The sequence below is a fragment of the Spermophilus citellus genome (assembly GCF_964194105.1).
Source record: "Spermophilus citellus genome assembly, chromosome: 6".
NCBI classification, from domain to species: Eukaryota; Metazoa; Chordata; class Mammalia; order Rodentia; family Sciuridae; genus Spermophilus; species Spermophilus citellus.
In genome coordinates, this window is record NC_138187.1 from 70,663,289 (window position 1) to 70,684,119 (window position 20,831).

The following is a 20,831-nucleotide window of genomic DNA, read 5'->3' on the forward strand; positions in this document are numbered from 1 at the left end:
GGGTGGAGTAGGCTATGCATTCTAACTTTAGGTATCCACTGCAACTTAGCCCACTCTTCAAACTCTGTAAAACCTCTCATCTACAGTGACACAAAGAGTGAAATCACACAGGTGCTGAGATCTCTCACATGAACTTGTTCCTGTATAGAAGAAAGCTCTGTGCTGAATGTCTTATGTAACAGATGACCCTGGAACAGCGTGACCCTCCAATCCCTGAACAGACCTAGCTGCAAATGAGCACGTATGCCCTGCCACTGCTGGGAAAAGCCACTGGAGTGTGTTGTTCCAACCCATTGAAATACAGTTTGAGTGAAATTACCTGCAGATTCAATTAGGCTAATAAACTAACTGTGCTTTTCAGGTTTTGTGACTTGGGTCTAATAAGTTAGAACAGTAGAGAAAAGATAAGGGATAGCAGTAATCAGTGCTTTACTGATTGGGTGCCAGGCTCTGTTCTGATTGGTTTAATGCACTCACTAATTACTTAGCATAGTAACCAGGCTGGGTTTATGTGTGTATCCTTCCCATTTTACTGATATAGAAACTGAGGTGCAAAGAAGTTAGCCAAATAACAGTGGAACCAGGATTGGAACTTAGCAGCGTTCATCTGTACATTTCTCAGATAGTAAGACCAGTTCCCATTGGGACAGGGGTTAATTTGCTTATCTGAAGTTAGATAGTATAATCTTAATTAAATTTTTATAGGGCAGTCTATAGGATTCATTTCTGAATAAAGATCCTTAGTAATTAAAATTATAATTTTAATTTCTTGTTTAACTCTAGAATAACAGATTCTTTGTTTTTGACCATATTTTATTTAATGTGAGAGATTTTGTTTATTTTCATCTTCATGTTTCTGAATAGCCTACTTAGTACCTGTTGCTTAGGTAATCTATAAGAAGCTGATATTGAAGAGAAGTGGAAGAAGTGGATATACATAAGCCAAGTAAGAGAAGTAGGGGTGGTTCAGCTCTACCCCTAGGATAAATGGTAACTACAGGGGAAATGAAAGTTTTTCTGGCTCTCTGCAAACACATATTAGCAAGTGAAAAGAATAAACTTAGACCCAGAACCTTCTTGGGGTGGATGGGGACAGTAGAGGATAGAACCCCAGGCAGGCAGGTTAAGGGGGTAGGCCTTTGACTGGCTCCAAAAACAAAAAAAAAAAAGAGAGAGAGAGAGAGAGAGAAAGAAAAAACCACCCTAGTGTCTTTAAGGGATTAAGTAAAAGGTGGCAGCTTCTGAAAGATCTGGGAATTTTGACAGCAAGTTAAATCAGAGTAATTTATAAAGATTAATAGTCTAATCAGCACCTAAGTTTTAAGTGTAGTTAGAATGAATAGTTTTAGGAAAATTTTAATGCATTATGAAAGGCATTTTTTAAATGCTTGTAACAAACTTTATTTAAAGTTTATGCTTTAATTTTGCTGACATTTGGCTTTGATTTTTCTTAAATGTCTTAAGTGTGAAAATCTCTATTAAGTTGTAGATGACTTTGTAAGTAGCAGTAGTCTAGAATTACCCCTGAAACTTAGGAGAAACTCATGCCTTTTACCTTAGCCTAATTCTTCTGTGACATTTTCCTGCCACATGGTGTCAGCATACCTAAAGTCATATGATCAAAGAAGTTAAAAAAAAAAAAAAGATATTCAAATAAAATGAACTTGGAGTTCAGTAGCTAACCTCCCTTATTTCTCTTCTGCTGTTGATACATTTTGAATGAGAAAGCCCAAATGGCGTGCTACTTAGGGTCACCCATACTTACGAAAAAAATTCAAAGCATGTGTCTCAGCATTGAGACAGGTGATTGGTCTATAAGCTTGGTGAGGAAATAAAGCAATTATTTATGCAAGAATCACATTGTTAGTTGAGTGTAATGGAACTATTCTCAGTAAGTGTAAAGGAACTTTTCTCAGACTCTAATTCTGCCACTTGATAACTGGGTGACCTTAGAAATGTCTTCAAGTTTCAGTTCTCTTCTCTCCCAGATGGATCACAACTCTTTGGCCTGCTTGATTCAAATGAAGGGAAGGTAATTTGTAAACTGATTTTAGTACCAGATAAATATGTTCATGTTATTATCCATTGGAGATTAGGTAAATTTAGTTTAAGTTTTTTAAAACTGATAAAGTCTTTTTTGTATTTTGAGTATAGTTGTAGTCCCTACCCCACTGCTTACTAAGACCTGGACTCCCAAGGGAGGTATATTCTGTTCAGTTCGTTTTGGGAATACTGACTTAGTTTGCACCTCTTTACTAGTTCAATTCTGAACTGATTTTTGCCTTTTAGTTTTGAGTGGTATAGAAATAGAAGTCCTTATAAAATGGTGTGTACTCTGATTATACTCTAATTTGTAAGTTATAGAAGTTAAGGAATGAAGTGAGAAATGGAGCTGAAGAGGTCCATATCGGATACTGGGGATTGAGTATCCCCAGTGCTCAGAGGGACTTTGCCATTGAGCTACATCCCCAACCTTTTATTTTATTTTAAGGCAGGGTCTTGCTAAATTGCTGAGGCTGATCTTCTGTCTCAGCCTCCTGAGTCTCTGGGATTAGAGGCATGTCCATTGCATCTGGCCAGAAACTGATATTTAAAAATTTCTGAACCTTGCTTTTGTCTCTGGAAGATTTGCTCTTTTGGGTGGGGTAGGGTAGAGGGATGCTAAGAATTGAACCCAGTGGTGTTCTACCACTGAGTTTCACCCCCAGACCTTTTTATTTTGAGAGGGTTGTTGAGGCTGGCCTTGAACTTGTGATTTTTCTGCCTAGGCCTCCCAAATAGCTGGTTTCAGGCATGAACCACCAGAGTTGTGCTCTTATGAAAAAGTTTATTAAGCAGCTACTATGCTCCATTAATATAGTATATTTGGAGGATGTGAAAGTAAGATTAGAATTTCATAAAATTTAAAAAATCCATTAAGATAAGGAAATTTAACTTTCTTCTTGAAATAATTTCAAATTGATAGAAAAATTGCAGTAATAATATACAGTACAAAATTTTCACATGTTACTATAGGAACCTTAGATACTTAGTCTCAGACCTGTCAGTCTACTTCAGGATATTGAAAGGTGATTGATGTTTTGTTCTTTTCTCTCTTATTCCTCCTTCTCCTTCACAGAATTTCTAAAAATGAAAATGCTATACACATGAAAGTGCTGGGGCAGATGAGAAGTTTGTATAGGATGTGAGCCCCTTGAGTGTATTGGTTATACCTGTAAAAAGATTCTCCTTTTTTCTGTTTTTCTTTTCTTGCCTGTGATAGAACCCAGGGCCTCACACCTGCTAGGCAAACATTCTACTGCCGGGCTACATCTACTATCCTTTTTGACAGAGTCTCACTAAGTTGCCCAGGCTGATCTAGAATTTGGTATCCTCCTTCCTTTGCCTTCTCAGTGGCTAGAATTACAGGCATGTTCCATTACACTCAGCTGGAGCTAGCCAGCTTTTACCATAGTTTGTGGCTTCGGGTTCCATTGCTGCCATTATCTGAGGTTAGGGGGGAGTCCAGCTATTCCTTAAGCTAGCTGGACTCAAGGTCTTGCGTGTTTTTTCGTTGTGCCACACTATGCCATTTTTTTCTTACTGCTCTCTTAACCTAAAATTTCAGCTTTGTCACCTTGCCAAGGGACTTCTGGAATAGAGAGGAAGGGAAAAATGTGAAGTCTGTCTGGGAAGGCACAAACTATCTATTTATTTATATGCGGTGCTGAGGATCAAACCCAGGCCTCACATGTGCTAGGCGAACGCTCCACTGCTGAGCCACAATTCCAGCCCCTGTGCTTTTTTGACTTTTTATAGGTATGTTTTTTTACTTTGATTTTGAAAAATTTCAAAATTACTAAACAGGTATAATAGTAATACAGAACATTCATATATTCTCTCAGATACACCAGGCTTAAATTAGTATTTTATCACATCTACTAATTTTCTGATCTGATTTTTTTTTGGGAGTAGATTGCTTACATCATACTTTTTACCTTCTAATACTCTGCCATGTATTTCCTAAGACTAAATACTATTCTATGTATAACCACAATATTATTATCAATGTTAAGAACTTAACTTTATACAGTTCTTTTTGATTAAATGTCTGTATTACAGTTGGCTGTATAATGTCCTCTGTAGCATTTTATTTTCTGATACCAGTTTTAGTCCAGGGTCACATGTGACATTTAGTGGGTGTGTCCCTGGAGCCTTTCTGTGTCTCTGATTCAGATGAGTATTTACAATCAGATGAGTACTACATGGAAAGCTTCCTTTTAGGGCAGCAGATCTGGAGACTTGTAATTTCCATCTGGGTCCCATCAATAATGTGGATTTTGATTGCCAGGCAGGGTGTTGTCTGGATTCTCCACTGTATATTTATGATTTTCCCACTTGAACCTACTAAGTGTACAAAAAGCTTCCCTTTATTTTAGCATTTGTTGATCATTTTTGCCTGAATCAATTTTTATTATTTTGGTTACCAAATGGTAATTTTTAGCCTCACCACTCCCTCTGTACATGTCACTCTACATTCTTCTCCAAGGGAGAACCTCCTCTTCCCAACTGTCTGTCCATCCATCAATTTGTTCATCTTTAGTATGGAGTCATAAATTTCTGCATAGTTAATTCCTGTCCTTAATTATTCTGACATTTCCACAGTTCTAGAGTTGGATAGTGGCAGTCTTTTCAAATCAGTCTCCTGACAGACCTCCTTTCATGCTCCTTTGCTTTTTGACATAGTAAAAGATTCCAGGTTCATCTTGTACCTCCTTTTTGCTTTAACCCAAATCAGCCATTTCTCCAAGGAACTCAGATTCCTTATGGTAGCAAACAGAAGTTGGAAACAAGATCTGGATACCACAAGTGCTCATTGCTGTGGGTGTGTCATTGCTTGATGGCCTATTCAGCAGATGTAGTTAGGAAATAGATATTTCAAAAGTCATATATTCATGAAGGTACTTTAAAAATTTTTTTTGGTTTTAATTAGTTATATACATGACAGTAGAATGCATTTTGACACATCATACATAAATGGAGTATAACTTCATTTGTACGTGATATAGACAGTGAAATCATATATGTATATAGAGTAATAATGTCTGATTCATTCTGTTATCATTCCTATCCCCCCCATCCCCTTCGCTCCCTTCTGTCTAATCCAAACAACTCCTATTCCAATTCCCTAATTGTGAGTTAGCATCTGCATATCAAAGAAAACATTTGGTCTTTGGGATTGGCTCATTTCACTTAGCATGATAATTTGGGGTTCCATCCATTGATTGGCAAATGCCATAATTTTATTCCTCTTTAAGGAATATTCCATTGTGTGTGTGTGTGTGTGTATGTGTATTACTATAATAAATAAATACACAAACACACACCATACACATATATATGTATGTGTATATACAATAATTTCTTTATCCATTCATTTGTTGAAGGGCATCTAAGTTAGTTTCATAGTTTAGCCATTGTGAATTGAGCTGGTATAAACATTGATGTGGCTGTGTCACTGTAGTATGCTTGATTTTAAGTCCTTTGGGTATATACCAAGGAGAGTAGGATAACTGGGTCAAGTGGTAGTTCCATTCCAAGTTTTCTGAGGAGTCTCTATACTGCTTTCCAGAGTGGTTGCATCAGTCTGCAGTCCCACTAGCAATGTATAAGTGAACCTTTTTTCCCACATCCTCACCAACATTTATTGTTGCTTTTATTCTTTTAAAAAAAATTTAAAAAAATTGTTCTAATTAGTTATACATGATAGCAGGCTATTGCTTTTATTCTTGATAATTGCCATTCTGACTGGAGTGAGATGGAATCCCAGTGTAGGGTTTAAAAAAAAATTTTATTAGCTGTTAATGGATCTTTATTTTATTTGTTTGTTTATATGCAGTGCTGAGAATTGAACCCAGTGCCTAACACATGGTAGACTAATGCTCTACCACTGAATCACAACCCTAGCCCCTCAGTGTAGTTTTGATTTGCATTTCTCTAATTTCTAGAGATGTTGAATGTTTTTCCATATAGTTGTTGATCAATTGTATTTCTTCTTCTGTGAAGTGTCTGTTCAATTCGTGTGACCAATTTTTGATTTTTTTTTGTGTGTGTTAGGTTTTTTGAGTTTTTTATATATCCTGGAGATTAATGTGGTATTTTAATTTTCTAATTCCAGGGTCTCATAAAGTTTTTTCTTATCTTTTAGTCTTTTGACTGTTTATTTTTTTCGTTTTTGAAAAACTTATCAGTTTTAATGATATATAAAATTCACCCTTTTAAAGTATACAATTCAGTGATTATAGTGTAATCATAGTTATCACCACATAGTTATCACCACATCCAGTTTTAGAAATATTATCATCTGAAAAAGAAATCTTGTACCTGTTAACAGTCATTCCTTCTTCGTCTCCTTTTAGACTCTGATGATCACTTTCTGTCTGTGCAGATATTTTATGTAAATGTAATCATATAAACACATAAATTTAATATAAGTGTAATCACAATATGTGGCCTTTTTTATTGGTTGTTCAAAACATTACAAAGCTCATGACATATCATCTTTCATACATTTGATTCAAGTGGGTTATGGACTCCCATTTTTACCCCAAATACAAGTTGCAGAATCACATCGGTTACACATCCACATTTTTACATAATACCATATCAGTGACTGTTGTATTCCACTACCTTTCCTATCCCCTACTATCCCCCTCCCCTTCCCTCTCTACCCCATCTGCTGTTATTCAATTCTCTCCCCTTTTTTTTCCCCTTTCCCCTCACAAATTCTTATATGTAATTTTGTGTAACAATGAGGGTCTCCTTCCATTTCCATACAGTTTCCCTTCTCTCTCCCTTTCTCTCCCCCCACTCGTCTCTGTTTAATGTTAATCTTTTCCTCATGCTCTTCTTCCCTGTTCTGTTCTTAGTTGCTCTCTTTATATCAAAGAAGACATTTGGCATTTGTTTTTTAAGGATTGGCTAGCTTCACTTAGCATAATCTGCTCTAATGCCATCCATTTCCCTGCAAAATCCATGATTTTGTCGTTTTTTAGTGCTGTGTAATACTCCATTGTGTATAAATGCCACATTTTTTTTTATCCATTCATCTATTGAAGGGCATCTAGGTTGATTCCAGAGTCTAGCTATTGTGAATTGTGCTGCAATGATCATTGATGTGGCAGTATCCCTATAGTATGCTCTTTTAAGGTCCTCAGGGAATAGACCGAGAAGGGCGATAGCTGGGTCAAATGGTGGTTCCATTCCCAGCTTTCCCAGGAATCTCCATACTGCTTTCCATATTGGCCGCACCAGTTTGCAGTCCCACCAGCAATGTACAAGTGTACCCTTTTCTCCACATCCTCGCCAGCACTTGTTGTTGTTTGACTTCATAATGGCTGCCAATCTTACTGGAGTGAGATGGTATCTTAGGGTGGTTTTGATTTGCATTTCTCTGACTGCTAGAGATGGTGAGCATTTTTTCATGTACTCATTGTTTGATTGTATGTCCTCCTCTGAGAAGTGTCTGTTCAGGTCCTTGGCCCATTTGTTGATAGGGTTATTTGTTATCTTGTTGTTTAATTTTTTGAGTTCTTTGTATATTCTGGATATTAGGGCTCTATCTGAAGTGTGAGGAGTAAAAATTTGTTCCCAGGATGTAGATTCTCTATTTACCTCTCTTATTGTTTCTCTTACTGAGAAAAAACTTTTTAGTTTAAGTGAGTCCCATTTGTTTATTCTTGTATTTAACTCTTGGGCTATGGGCATCCTATTAAGGAATTTGGAGCCTGACCCCACAATATGTAGATCGGAGCCAACTTTTTCTTCTATCAGATGCAGAGTCTCTGATTTGATATCAAGCTCTTTGATCCATTTTGAATTAACTTTTGTGCATGGCGAGAGAAAGGGGTTCAGCTTCATTTTGTTGCATATGGATTTCCAGTTTTCCCAGCACCATTTGTTGAAGATGCTATCTTTCCTCCATTGCATGCTTTTAGCCCCTTTATCAAATATAAGAAAGTTGTAATTTTGTGGATTGGTCTCTGTGTCCTCTATTCTGTACCATTGGTCCACCCGCCTGTTTTGGTACCAGTACCATGCTGTTTTTGTTACTATTGCTCTGTAGTACAGTTTGAAATCTGGTATCGCTGTACCTCCAGATTCACACTTCCTGCTTAGAATTGCTTTTGCTATTCTGGGTCTTTTGTTTTTCCATATGAATTTCATGATAGCTTTATCTACTTCTACAAGAAATGCCGTTGGGATTTTGATTGGCATTGCGTTGAACCTGTAGAGAACTTTGGGTAATATCACCATTTTGATGATGTTTTTTCTGCCTGTCCATGAACAGGGTACATTTTTCCATCTTCTAAGATCTTCTATCTCTCTCTTTAGGGTTCTGTAGTTTTCATTGTATAAATCTTTCACCTCTTTTGTTAGGTTGATTCCCAAGTATTTTATTTTATTTTTTTTTTTTTGAGGATATTGTGAATGGGGTGGTTTTCCTCATTTCCATTTCAGAAGTTTTGTTGCTGATATACAGGAATGCCTTTGATTTATGTGTGTTGGTTTTATATCCTGCCACTTTGCTGAATTCATTTATATGTGTGGCCTTTTGTGCCTGGCTTCTTTCATACATAGTATCTTCAAGGTTCACTCATTTTTCAGTCTTTCTACAGAGTAAATTTTAAGACCAGTGACTTAAAAGACCTTTGATTTGATAAACATCTACCTTCACCCCAGCATTAAGGATTAACTTTATTTCTCATCCCACCCTGGCCTGAAAACCATAAGTTAAAATACATATGATCATTGCATTCAGAAATTGATGAGATAGTAGAAAATGTTATTTTGGTGAATCTCTTCCATGGCTGCAGAAAGCTCTGAGATTTTGAGGGGAAGCTTCCTGAGGGAGCTGGGAGTTGTTGCCTGCAGCCTCAGTGCCATCAGGAACACCTCTGCCTCATATCATGCCAGTCCTTGATGACTGTATTTCTGGATTCTACCTCATAGCCAGAGCTATAATGAGAAAAATTACTTCTCATTCTAGAAGTAATGCATGTTATGCTTGGAGCCGTCATGAAGCCAAGACTTGATTTGCAATTGAAGTAAATTATGAATGTAATTCTCTGTAGTTTCCTCATGCTTGACTCACAGTAGAACAGAGTTCTGTCTCAGGATGGCATTTTCCCAATTTTTAGTTTAGTTTTCCTCTTTCCTTAGCTCCATGGCTCAGTGGCTTTTTTGTTGTTGTTGTTGGTTGGTTGTTTTATTTTCTGCCTTTCCTTGCTATTAAAAACTGATCTTGCTAAAAGCTGCTTATTCCTTTTCTTACTTTCCATGGAATATTAGTTTAGTAACATCTTGAGGTCAAGGATGTGAGTTTCTTTTTCTATTTTTTTTTCCCTTCTTTGTGACTGTGTGGCACCTGGTGGTATAGGAGAATGATGAGGAGCCTTCCTCTGCTCACCCAGAGACTTCCATGTGGGTGCATATTCTCCTGACTATAAGTGCTTCTGCCCTTTCTGATATGTGCCTTGGGTTTGTGTAGGCTTCACAATGCCAAACTGTCCTCAAGTTCACTTCTACCCCACAATAGCTGTGTGAATGCGAAACAGAGACTCTTGTAAAATGAGGGAAAGACACGTCTCTTTTGTGGTTCTATGGAGACTGTATATTGAGGGTTCAGTTTGTGGCAGAAGGTGAGCGAGACAGCCTCTTCCTCCACTTCTCCTGTGCTCTTTCCTATAATGTTCTGCACCTTTGGCCCTTAAGTTAGTTCTTAATAAAAGAACTCTAGTTCAGATTTCATTTGTGCTCCAAAGAAGCTGCGGATAGAATCCTGTGTCTTCTGTGAAGCTCATAAATTGCTTCCTTACCATTAGGATTAAACAAAAACTTATGGAATTTTCGTTTTTAGAGATTTCAGTAATAGCACTTCCAAAAAAAATTTCACCACCTTTTATTTTTCTTTTTGGCATTACTTGGGATAGAACTCAGCACCTTGCACATTCTAGGCAAGTGTCCTACCACTGAGCTACAAACCCAGCCTTCCAGTTGCTTTTCTCTAATAATATTACCTCATTTTTTTGATGCTTAATTTTTATTTGGTCTTCTCAAGCCCTAAGAAGTTGGGCCATTTCATTCATTTATAATTATGTTAAAACACAGAGACTCTTTTGAGTGTTACTCAGTGGCCTAACCTTGTTTATTGAGCACTGTATGTGCTGAGCATTTTATAGGTACTATCCTGTGTAGTCTTCACAGCATCATAGTAAGGGGCAGGTTCTGATTTCTGTATTTCATAAATGAGGACACTGACGAGGTTAAGCCTAAGGGGACCTTGTATTCTGTTTCCCAAGTGAGGATACTTGAATGTGAAAGGGTGTGCTATTACTTTCTATTCTAGGAAGACAGGGGTAAACTAGGATGAACCCCAGCAAGCCAGAACATGTGAGTTCCACTTGAGTAACTTGTCCAATTCATGTGGCTAATCAGTGACAGAACTAAACCTAGGTACTAGGTCCTCTGACTCCAGCCCTATGCTTGCCCAGCCTATATATGGGGTCTTACCACATTACCTTTGGCTTTTTGGTTCTGCCAGCTACTGCTGCATTTCAATGTGCCTGAGCATGTCAGCATTTCACAGCCCAATGGCACAGCCCTTTTCAGTGAACTCCTGTGTACCAGCTGTTTGACACACTCACACTTTTCTGCTGTGTTGTGACTGCTGCAACCATGCTGTCATTACCACCTCACAGAGGTTCCTGCTGCCATCATGGAAGCAGACTTGCTGGGTTGGTGGCAGGCGTATGAGCACACATCAGTCCAGGGATGGATCTTTTCCTTAATTGCTGATTTAAGGAAGCTATCCACTTTGTACCTCCAAGACCATTAGAGTCTAGGCCATAGGCAGAACATACATGAGTGGGCAGAAAATGACAGTAGAATGTGATCAGTCCTGTGGAGGGCAAGCCAGGGTGCACACAGAACACACAGGAGGGACCCTCAGCCCAGATGGTCCTGTGGTGGAACACATCCTGGGGAAGGACTGAGTTCTGAAGGATGAGTGAGGTCAGGGAAGGACAAAGACATTTGGGGGTATGGTATGAAAAGTTTTGGAGAGCATGGATGTGTGAAGAACTACAGTTTAGGAAGGAGTGAGGTGAATGAAGCTTTGAGCTCAGGTGTCTTAGATTTGATCTTAGAAATTTTACCTCATTTCTTTGACCTCTTTTGACTGTCTGTAGAATGGGAATCCTACATGCTATGCAGGGTGTGTTTATATGCGGTAAATAAATTGATGTAAAGCAACCCAGAACACTGCTGGCTCATATTTTTATAATTTTATTTGGGCAACTAAATATGTGGTCTAACAGTTTTTATGTATTAGGGGATCTTGATGTAAATAATAAAACTATTTTGTATTAGAGACTATGTGAATAAGTAGGCTAAATAATCTTGTTTCAGTATTGCTCTAAAATTCTATTATTCAACATATTCATATTTTAAGTTGTAAAATATACATTATTTCAAATACATAAACTTTAATTTCTTTAGAATGATCCATAATTGGTCTTCTCACTAACAGACTATTTCCTATTCCCCTTCTAAGTAGAGGTTATGTTTGTCCCTGTGATACCTTTCTCTCGTCAAGATGATTGTCCTTCTTGGGGAAATCTCTTTATCTATACACATCTCTGTAACTGTATGCCCATTCTTTTCTGGTAAAACATTGTCTTGGGAATTTTTTTTTATATTCTAAAACATGAGTACATTAGGCATAAAAACATTACCATCACTCTTTTTTGACATGGCTAACACATTTTTTCCTACTCATTAAGTACAGATGTAATATCTATAGCTTATGTTGCAGCCCTGCTCTGAGTACATAAAATATTAGCTCAGGTGTTCCTCATAATGACCCCTCATGATAATAGAAGGGGCTATTATTTTCATCTCTCTTCTACGGGTAAGGAAACTTGGGTGCAGAGAGGGTAGGCTAAGTAGCTTTCCCAGGTCACACAGGTAGTTACAGTGGGTTAGATTCACACAAAAGAGTTGTATCTTAATGCTGTTTTGTTGTTGTTGTTGTTGTCGTCATCGTCGTTTGTTTTTAGCAAATATTAGAAAGTAAGTGGGAGGGTCTTGGTATGCTTGTAAGTATATGTGAAACACACTGATTTTTCAGCATCATGGGGCAACTGAGTTAATAAAATATTTTGACTAAACCCAGCACTAGCCAGCACACTGTGCTAATTTAAAAAGTTTAACAACTACAGTACACCTGGTGAACATATATAATGCTTCCTTGTTGCATTGTAGAGTTTCAAAGCTGTGTGCATGATGAGGCACCCTGAAACCAGAAATCTTTATAACTTAACCCTTATGGTTTTTATTAAATTTAGAAACTGTTACATAGTTTGAAAACTGAGTTGGTGTCCCCTTGGAAAATAAAGGCTTTGCTATGTTAGCCCTTTGTTTTGGGATGCACAAACTGAACAACTGGGGTAATTCTGAGGCCAGGACTGGGCGGGTTCCTTAGTGTGACTGGTTTGAGTTAACCCTCTGACCCTTAGGACTTTGCATGTAGAGGGGTCTTTCTGCCCCTTAGGTCACAAAATTGATTTCTTAGATTATGAGGATGCAGACTGTACTCACCCAAGTGAATCACCTATTTCCTCTCCCTGACTTCATGGCTTATATCTTCTTAGGGAAGCTAGTTGTTCTTTGAAGTTCCCATCACATTTTAATGTTAAAGGAATTTGTATCAGAGGAAATAGTTGAAACCTCACAAGAAATGAAAATGTGAAATACTGTCTTTTTGCTTCGTCGTTGGGATTATTAAAATTATCCTATATTTCTGCAAATTCATTAACAAACACATCAATTAATAACTGGATTTTTGTGTCAAACATTGTATCTATTGGGATTATTGTTTGTAGTAAATTTCGTTTCTGTCGGGAACAAAATTTTCATAAGGATTTTTAAAGCTTGCCACCCATTTTAACAGCTTTTGTTAGAATTTGATTTTTTTCTTATATAATTACATCAAGAAATTAAAGCAAGAAGGAGAATTGTAGTAATTCTTTAGGATTGTCTTAATGAGAATATTGTGATTAATTTGATAGATGTGAAAGATGTCATGTGAAAATTAACATTTAAAGTCATAATTTGAACTGTCTACACTCTCTTCCTGCCCTTTCATTATGTATAAAAGTGCAAGCTTAAGTGGGAAGCTGAGAATAAGTCTGATCTTTTCCATTTCCTGACTCTGGTTATTTCCTTCTGACCTGTGCTATTTATGTTAGAACCAGTGCTCACAGGGTTATAATGCATCAGTAGTGCAGTGCCCTCTAGCTGTATTTTAAGGAACTAGATATACAAAATAGTAACTAGCATTGATTATTTAGTTTTGAGAGGAAATTATAATATTGTCCATGTATTTTTTCAGGCTGCTGCACATTTTCATAATTTTATTACAGAGGAAACCTATTAAATAGGAAGTAAATGGCAATGGCAAAGAATTTTGGCATTTGGAACCAGGGCTTTTGGTCTTTAATTGATTTTCTTTACTAAATTCATGAACTGAGGGTTTTGCTGGAGGTAGGCAAGCCAGGCAGGTGCCCAAATTGTTATCCAAAGTCCACTTAGCATTCAAGTAGGTGCAATCAATAAACAGTTTTAAAAATTGTTTTCTGTATCATTACTGTTCAGAAGTAGTTCTCCATTCTAAAATTCTCTGCAGAACTCAAAACTTGTACATTTGTGAAAGAACCACTTTTTAAAAGTGTACAAGTATACTACCTACAGGTTATAAGCTGGTTGTATTTCCAAAGTTTCAAATAATTTCCTCCTTCAAAATGCATTTTGTTCCTATCAAAGATATACATTTCTTTGTAACTTGCAAAAATTTAAGTGGATTAGCAAGGAGATTCTAAATCAACCTTGGCTGCATTTCCATGGCCCATAAATCAACTATACCCCAACAGTGGATTCTCATCTTGATCTTAGTGCATAAAATAAGATCTCACCTCAGTTATGGGCTTTCATTAACATAGAGAGCAGTGTATTCCATGTTTTACTCAGGCCCCAAGGCATATGGTTTTTATGGACTCTGAAAGGTACTCTTTGATTGCATAGGTTTACTGTTCTCCCATCAAAGTTTGGGACTAGGAATGGTGTTGGAGACTTATGTGTGAAAGAACTGGAGACTCATTTTATAATCAAATTTTGTTGTTCTGTTTGTGGTGGTAACGATTCTCACTAAGACATTCTTCCTCTGTGTTCTGATCTCAAATAAGGGGGTGATACTCCTTGGAAGAATTTATAGCTCTCTGAAATTATCTTTGTCTTGTTGCTGTTGTTTTCTAGCATCCTCCTGGACAAATTACAAGGAAATACAGCTCCTGCTCTACTATTTTCCTAGATGATAGCACAGTCAGTCAACCAAACCTCAAGTATACAATTAAATGGTGGGTATACAGATTTTTGCCTAACTGAATGCCTTTTCTGTTTCTTAATTTGATGGCTAGGCTGGTTGGTAATGGGATCTGGAGTAATGAGATTGGCTGGGGAGGAGAAGGTAATTTACTATTTATATCAAAGGCCAACATTTTAAATTATTTTAAACATACATAACCTAATGTATATTTTTTAATTTTTGTGTATACTTTTTATCCTTTCATTTTGATTGATGCTATCCTGGCATATCTTTGCCAATATTTTACCTTCTAACTAAACATGGCTCCTGTAGTCCCAATTTAAGATCAGGGCTGTAGTAGGAAGCCCACCTGGCAAAATGAGAATGTACTTGGCCAGAGCTGGGAGATCTGACTTTTGCTAAGACAAAGGATTTGAGTAGAATCTTTGTGTGTGTGTGTGTGTGTGTGTGTGTGTGGGTGGGTGGGTGGGTGGTGTGGTGCTGGGATCGAACCCAGGGCCTTTTGCATATGAGCCAAGCACTCTACCAACTGAGCTGTATTCCCAGCCCTCTGTGGGTTTTTTTTTAGTTCATTATTTTGAAATGGAGTTTAAGAGAGAGAAAGTAGAGTCTTTCAGTCACATCCTTTCCCTTTGGAAGCTTTGGTTTTCTCATTAAGAACCAGGGGAATACTGGTCTTTGCTATAAGATTTCCACCTTATTGAGCATTGTGAGAACAGCCACCTTTAGCAGGTACCACAGATAACTTGATGTGCTGGGGTCTGTACTCAGCAGCCCACTGTGAAAAATCTGGGATATTTTCTCTCTCTACTTGTTTAAGAAAGTACACATTTTTAACAACAATTCATGTTAGCATATGGAGTAAGTGTTGCAGTTTCTAAATAGGAAGGGTGCTATTTCCACGACCACATTTTCAGATTTAGAAGCCCTATTCTGAATGGGACCACACGTGCAATCACAGCTTCTGTCAGACAGTAAGGATTGTAAGCATCTTCCATGGACAGAGTCCAGTTTGGGTGGGAGGTGGAAGACAAGACCACTGAGTGAAGGTGCCTGATGTAGAGTTCCCTTCTCTCCTATAGGGTTGTATGCATCCAGGATGTAAATGGAAATGTAGTCTCTTCCCTCATTGCCCCAGCATTTAGAAGCATGGTAAATGGTTTTTACTCCTTAGCACCTTGGTCATAACCAGAACAAGCGAGAGATGGTGATTTTGCCCGAAGGATTCTGGGCATAAACCCAAACAGTTAGCACTTGAAGCTGGAAAGAGATGTATTCTGGCTATGCAGTGCAGCTATCTGTGTGACCTTGCACACAGAAGATAGAGCCCTCATTACCCTTGAGCAGAAGCTTACTACTGGAAAATGAATAGTATAGTGCTTCTTAGAGGTATTTTCTAGATTAAGTGATTAGGACTTGTGGGAGAGAAGTGGGAAGCCCTGAAAATCTGTGTACCATTTGGCTCTTGGCACCTGTTTAAACTCTGAAGAGTCCAGAATGAAAGCTGCCCACTTTCCTGTAATACTGAGATCCTCTTCCCGGGAAGTGAGGCAGAGAAGAGGAGAAGGGTAGTTAGTGGGAGCTCTTGAGATTGTTAAGTAGATCTGACTCAATTCTCAACATGGACACTTGGGAACCTGGTGGGGAAAACTGGGTGACAATTTATATTTCAGTCCTCAAATATGGAACAGTTATAGGCATTATGATCAAAGAAGAGTATAGGTTGGTAGAGAGCCCCATTTACACAACTAGCCAAGTTGTCTGTGGCCTTTAGCCTCTGGGGGTTAAAGAATAGATAATTACCTTCCACCTTTGTCTCCAAGGTCATCCCTTCTGTGCTAATAGAACCTACAACTTCTAGATTAAAGAGGTCTTGGGAATGCCATATTGTTTGCTAATAACTTAGCTCTAGGAAAGAAATACGGCAGGGGCAGTGCCAACAATCACAAATCTGTTTTATTTTCTTGGATTGAAAAATAGCATTTCTTCCTTTCTATATGGCAAAAGGAGCTGAGCAAACCCTTTAGTCCAAATATACTTCTGTTTCCCAGGTTGGCTCCAGGCCATCCTAATGAAATCTCACCATTTTTTGAGGCTGTGGCAGAACTGACCAGGCTGTTGAAGCCGGTCATTTGGAATGAAGCCTATAGTCTGAGACTGACCTGGTTGCCCACTAGCTGCCCTTTTCCCCAGCAATTGCATCATTTAGAAAGACTAGCTAAACTGGTCTGTAGGGCTGTACTAGGCATGAATCCCCTGCACAGTGTCCTCACTTTCCAAGATATAACCTTGAATGGAAATTGGTCTACAGAACAGCTCTTTCCTCAGGATATGTTAGGCCATGACAATGCCCAGTCTTATCTTTGGAGATGACCTAAGGAGTTTATTTTGAGTCCTGACATAAGGAGTTTCACCATTCTGCACAAACCAGAGACCTTTTGATAGGGAACAATGATAATAAAAACTTTTATTTTATAAATTTATATTTGAGATAATGCTTTTAATACATTTTGTTTTATTTCATTTGATCATAATAACAACTCTGTAATGTGGGTTGTATTGTCCTAATTTTTATAGGTGAGGAAATGAAAGCCTGGAGAAGTAAATTAGCCCTTGGGTTTTGAACCCAAGTTTGTCTGACATTAGTCCATGGATATATTTCTCCTGTGTCATGTTCCCTTGCAGGCAAGAGCAAGGAACATTTTTTTTTTCTAATCAATCAAAGATATTAAACTAATCACTACAATAAACCTAGTCATATAAAACATTCTATTTAAATCTGACATTAGATTAGAAAAGCAGTTCTCCCAGTGTGACTGTTAAATGAATAAAGAGGCAACATAGTAGAACAGAAGGGTACAAAACCATTATATAAGTCAGAAGTCTTAGCATCTATTTTCTGAAACTGAGTTTTTTTCATTAAAAAAAAAAAAGGATCAGTAACATCCACTATTTTCTATAACAAGACTGAGGTGTTAGTATATGTGAAAACATTTTATGATCCTAATAATAATCATTATTATTTTTTTAAGCTTCTGAAGCTCTTTCACACCAATTAGAATTCCCTCATCAGCTTAAATGCTTTGGAGAGTTATGAGAAAGAGAATCTATTACCATTTTCCCATGAGTAGATCTAGAATGAGACTTGGAAAAATATAAGTTCTGTGTTAGAGCACGATTAGCTATCATCATTTTGGGCTATAGATAAACAGCTAAGCACTTTGGAATTCAAGATGCATATTCAAATCTCTGAGCTGGTGGCTCTGTAGTCATCTCTCCATGTTGGTTCCCTGCTTGGGAGTTTCAAGCTTTGAAAGATCTAGAACTTTGAGAGAACTATATTGTTTGATGTAGCCAGTTAGCTCTTTTTATATAAAAAATTTTAAAACTTTTTAAAAAGAAAATTTTTGACTGCCTTAGTACATTTTGAAGTAAAGCAGAAAGAGTGGAAGAATCTTGACAGTTTATAAAAAAGGGAATTACAAAAGATTGGCCAGTGCTCGGGTACAGCTCAGTTCTAGAGCACTTGCTTAGTGTGTACACGGCCCTGGGTTCAATCCTTTGCACCACTCACATATGAATAATTCTGCCAACTTGAATAGATGATCAAAATACTGTTTTCCTATCCAGTTGGAGATATTTTTTTTCCAGGTAAGGGTCAACAAGTGTGAGATAAAACAAACAGTTTGGGGGAGTTGTGTTGATATAGGCCTTCTGCAAAGATATTTGGCAGTATATACTGGGAGTCCTACAATTATTAAAATGACTGTAGACCAAGCAATTCCAATTACTGGATATTTTCTTGTGAAACAATATAGTAACAGATTGCATAAATATTTATCTGTAAGGATGTTCACTATGGTGTTAATTGTAATTAATGAATGTGAGAAACAAATGTATAATGGTAGGGGGCATGGTTAAGTACATTATGAAATATAATCAGCCATTTAAAATCATGGTTTTGAAGAATATTTTAATGATCAGAAAAAATTTTAACATGAAAAGGATAGAAATGGAAAATAAACTTTTTGTTTACATATATGTATGTGTGTGTGTGTATATATATATATAGCTAACTATATTTCTCAAGCTAATAACAGTTGTCTTTAAGCAAAGGGATTATTTTTTTCTTATAGTTTTCTGTATTATATTTCCTTATAGTTTCCAAAATTTTTATGCTGAATATAAATTTATATGATGAATATAATATATTTAATTGTCAAATAACATTTTATAAGAGAAAAATTCAGGGAAAAGAGAATGCAATTATTTATTAAATTGGATCTTTTCAATTTTAGAATGTAATTTTAAGATAGTGCTACAAATAAGTGCCATTTTAGCAAGTAAATAAAGAAAATGTGTAGTTTGCTAAGAGGTTATTGATTTAAGAGAAAAAATAGCAAACTGCTATAGGCGATACATTTTTCTGGTAGTTATAAAGAAATTACTAATTTTCTAAACCTCAGTAGACAATGACTTGGAGATTTCTAAAGATGTTAATTTGTACCACCTGTCTTTTACATAATTCCTGTATTTGCAAGTGAGAAAAGCTTAAAATTTCTTATAGAGCAGTTTGTTTCTAAATGTCACTTGAAGTTCTGTTGTTTCTAGAAAAGATTTAACAGTTTCTGGGGATGAGTACCAGACTGATTTAATTTGAAGAGTGCATTCTGTTGAACAGCATTCTGAATGAAATGGCATTATTCAGATGGGTTGTTAGACTTTTATTTAAATTTAAATATTGATGTTCAGACTGATAGTAGATAATACCTGAAAGTTTGAATACACCGATAAAATGTTGAATTCTTCTGTTTTATTTTACAGTGTAGCTCTTGCAATATATTATCACATCAAAAACAGGTATGTGTACAATTAACTTTGTACTAAAAGCATCACACATATATTTTTCCTTTTGTTTCCTATTATGTTCTAATTGCTTCAATCTTTGAATATTATATTTTTATGTTTTTATAGAATTTCTAAGAGTAGTATAATTTACCAAAACTTTGCAGGTAAGTACTAAACTACTTCTGAATCAGAGGAACCCAAATGGGTGTTTATGGTTGAAACAGCAAAATGGAACAAAAGTACTTGATAATATTCAGCTTCCTCTTCATTCTTTATTTTCTATAGAATGTTTAAGCATTATGTAGAATTCTTCCATAAACATTAACATGAAAAAACTATAGTTTGAATTCAGTCAAGAAAATTTTGGTGTACGCTTAGGCATAAATTGTAGAAGTCCTGGTGTACAAGTATATGGCGGTGGTTCAGTTAATTTAAAAAGTCAGCTCAAATAGGGAATAAAATTAAAATCTACCTTAAATATTTTATTCCATGTAAGAATAAACATGTAAGAATACATATGTTTTTGAATTTTAAAAAATTGAATGTCAAAAAACTGTTGCTTCAAGCTTGGGACTTCTAGCCATGTTCATAATTCATCTTTTCCAAATTGTTTTTTCTTGAAAGTGGGAATCTTTTAGGTTTTGACCACATCTACTCTATGGCAAATTTATTTTCAGTGATTTTTCTTTTATTGAGTTTCCCTAAAGTGTCCTCTTAGTTTGCACAAGCATAAAGCCACTCTTCCTGCAATTATATTTTATTGATTAAGGGAATAGTTACATATATAAGAGTTTAGCAAGTACAACTGGTGTGAACTGGTTTGGGAACTAGCAGAGCAGCAATATGGTAGGCATGGATCTCAGCTGGTGGGTGCAGATTACCTTCAGCTTGTTCAACAGAGAGAGTTGTGGGAAGCTGGTGAAGTGTAGGGTGTGTGGAAGAGCTTCCCTTGAATGTGTTCTGGGAAACTGAAGCAAACACCTGGGGAAGTGTTCTCTAGAGTAACTTATTTTCTAGATAGTAATTGTGATCATGGTTCTATATGGTGCTTGAGAATTTTGGATGTAAGAACTTAACAAATGGAATAGTCTTAGAACTCTTGAAGTAGATAACTGGAAGTGTAGATTTTGTCTTGTTATTTCTATGATAGAAGGTCAAACTTTTTAAACATTTAAGCATTCAATAACAATGCAATATCATTAGTGAAACTCAGATGTGCTTTCAAACTAATTTTGCATTAGCATCTCTTAAGAGATTTCTCAGTTCTTGGTTTTTATTCCCCTATGCTGAGGATAGAACTCAGGGATGGGCACACACACTATATCCCTGAGCTATACCCATAGTTCATATTTATTGGTTCTTAGACTTTCATGGATCCCAAATTTAGTTAGCCATAATTGATAATAGTAAGAACCAATTTTATGAAGTGTTTATTCAAACTACTTTGTCTGTTTTACATGTATTATGTCATTTTAGTTTTATTAACTCCAAGAGGTAATATTGATAGTGTCTCCATTTTATAAGTAAGGAAGTTGAGGCACAGAGAAGTTAAATAATAGGT

General features: G+C 36.6%; 1 protein-coding gene across 3 annotated transcripts in view; it reads left to right on the forward strand.

The window, feature by feature from the left end:
- The window catches only part of CCNY (cyclin Y), a gene marked incomplete at its 5' end in the record, with an annotated part of 201,458 nt that overhangs the window by 155,728 nt on the left and 24,899 nt on the right, over positions 1-20,831 (forward strand). For all 3 annotated transcript variants that reach the window (XM_081300134.1, XM_081300135.1, XM_081300136.1), the window contains 2 exons: positions 14,353-14,453; positions 19,247-19,282. In XM_081300134.1, coding sequence (XP_081156260.1) covers positions 14,353-14,453; positions 19,247-19,282 — 137 coding nt within the window. The remainder of the gene's footprint in view (positions 1-14,352; positions 14,454-19,246; positions 19,283-20,831) is intronic.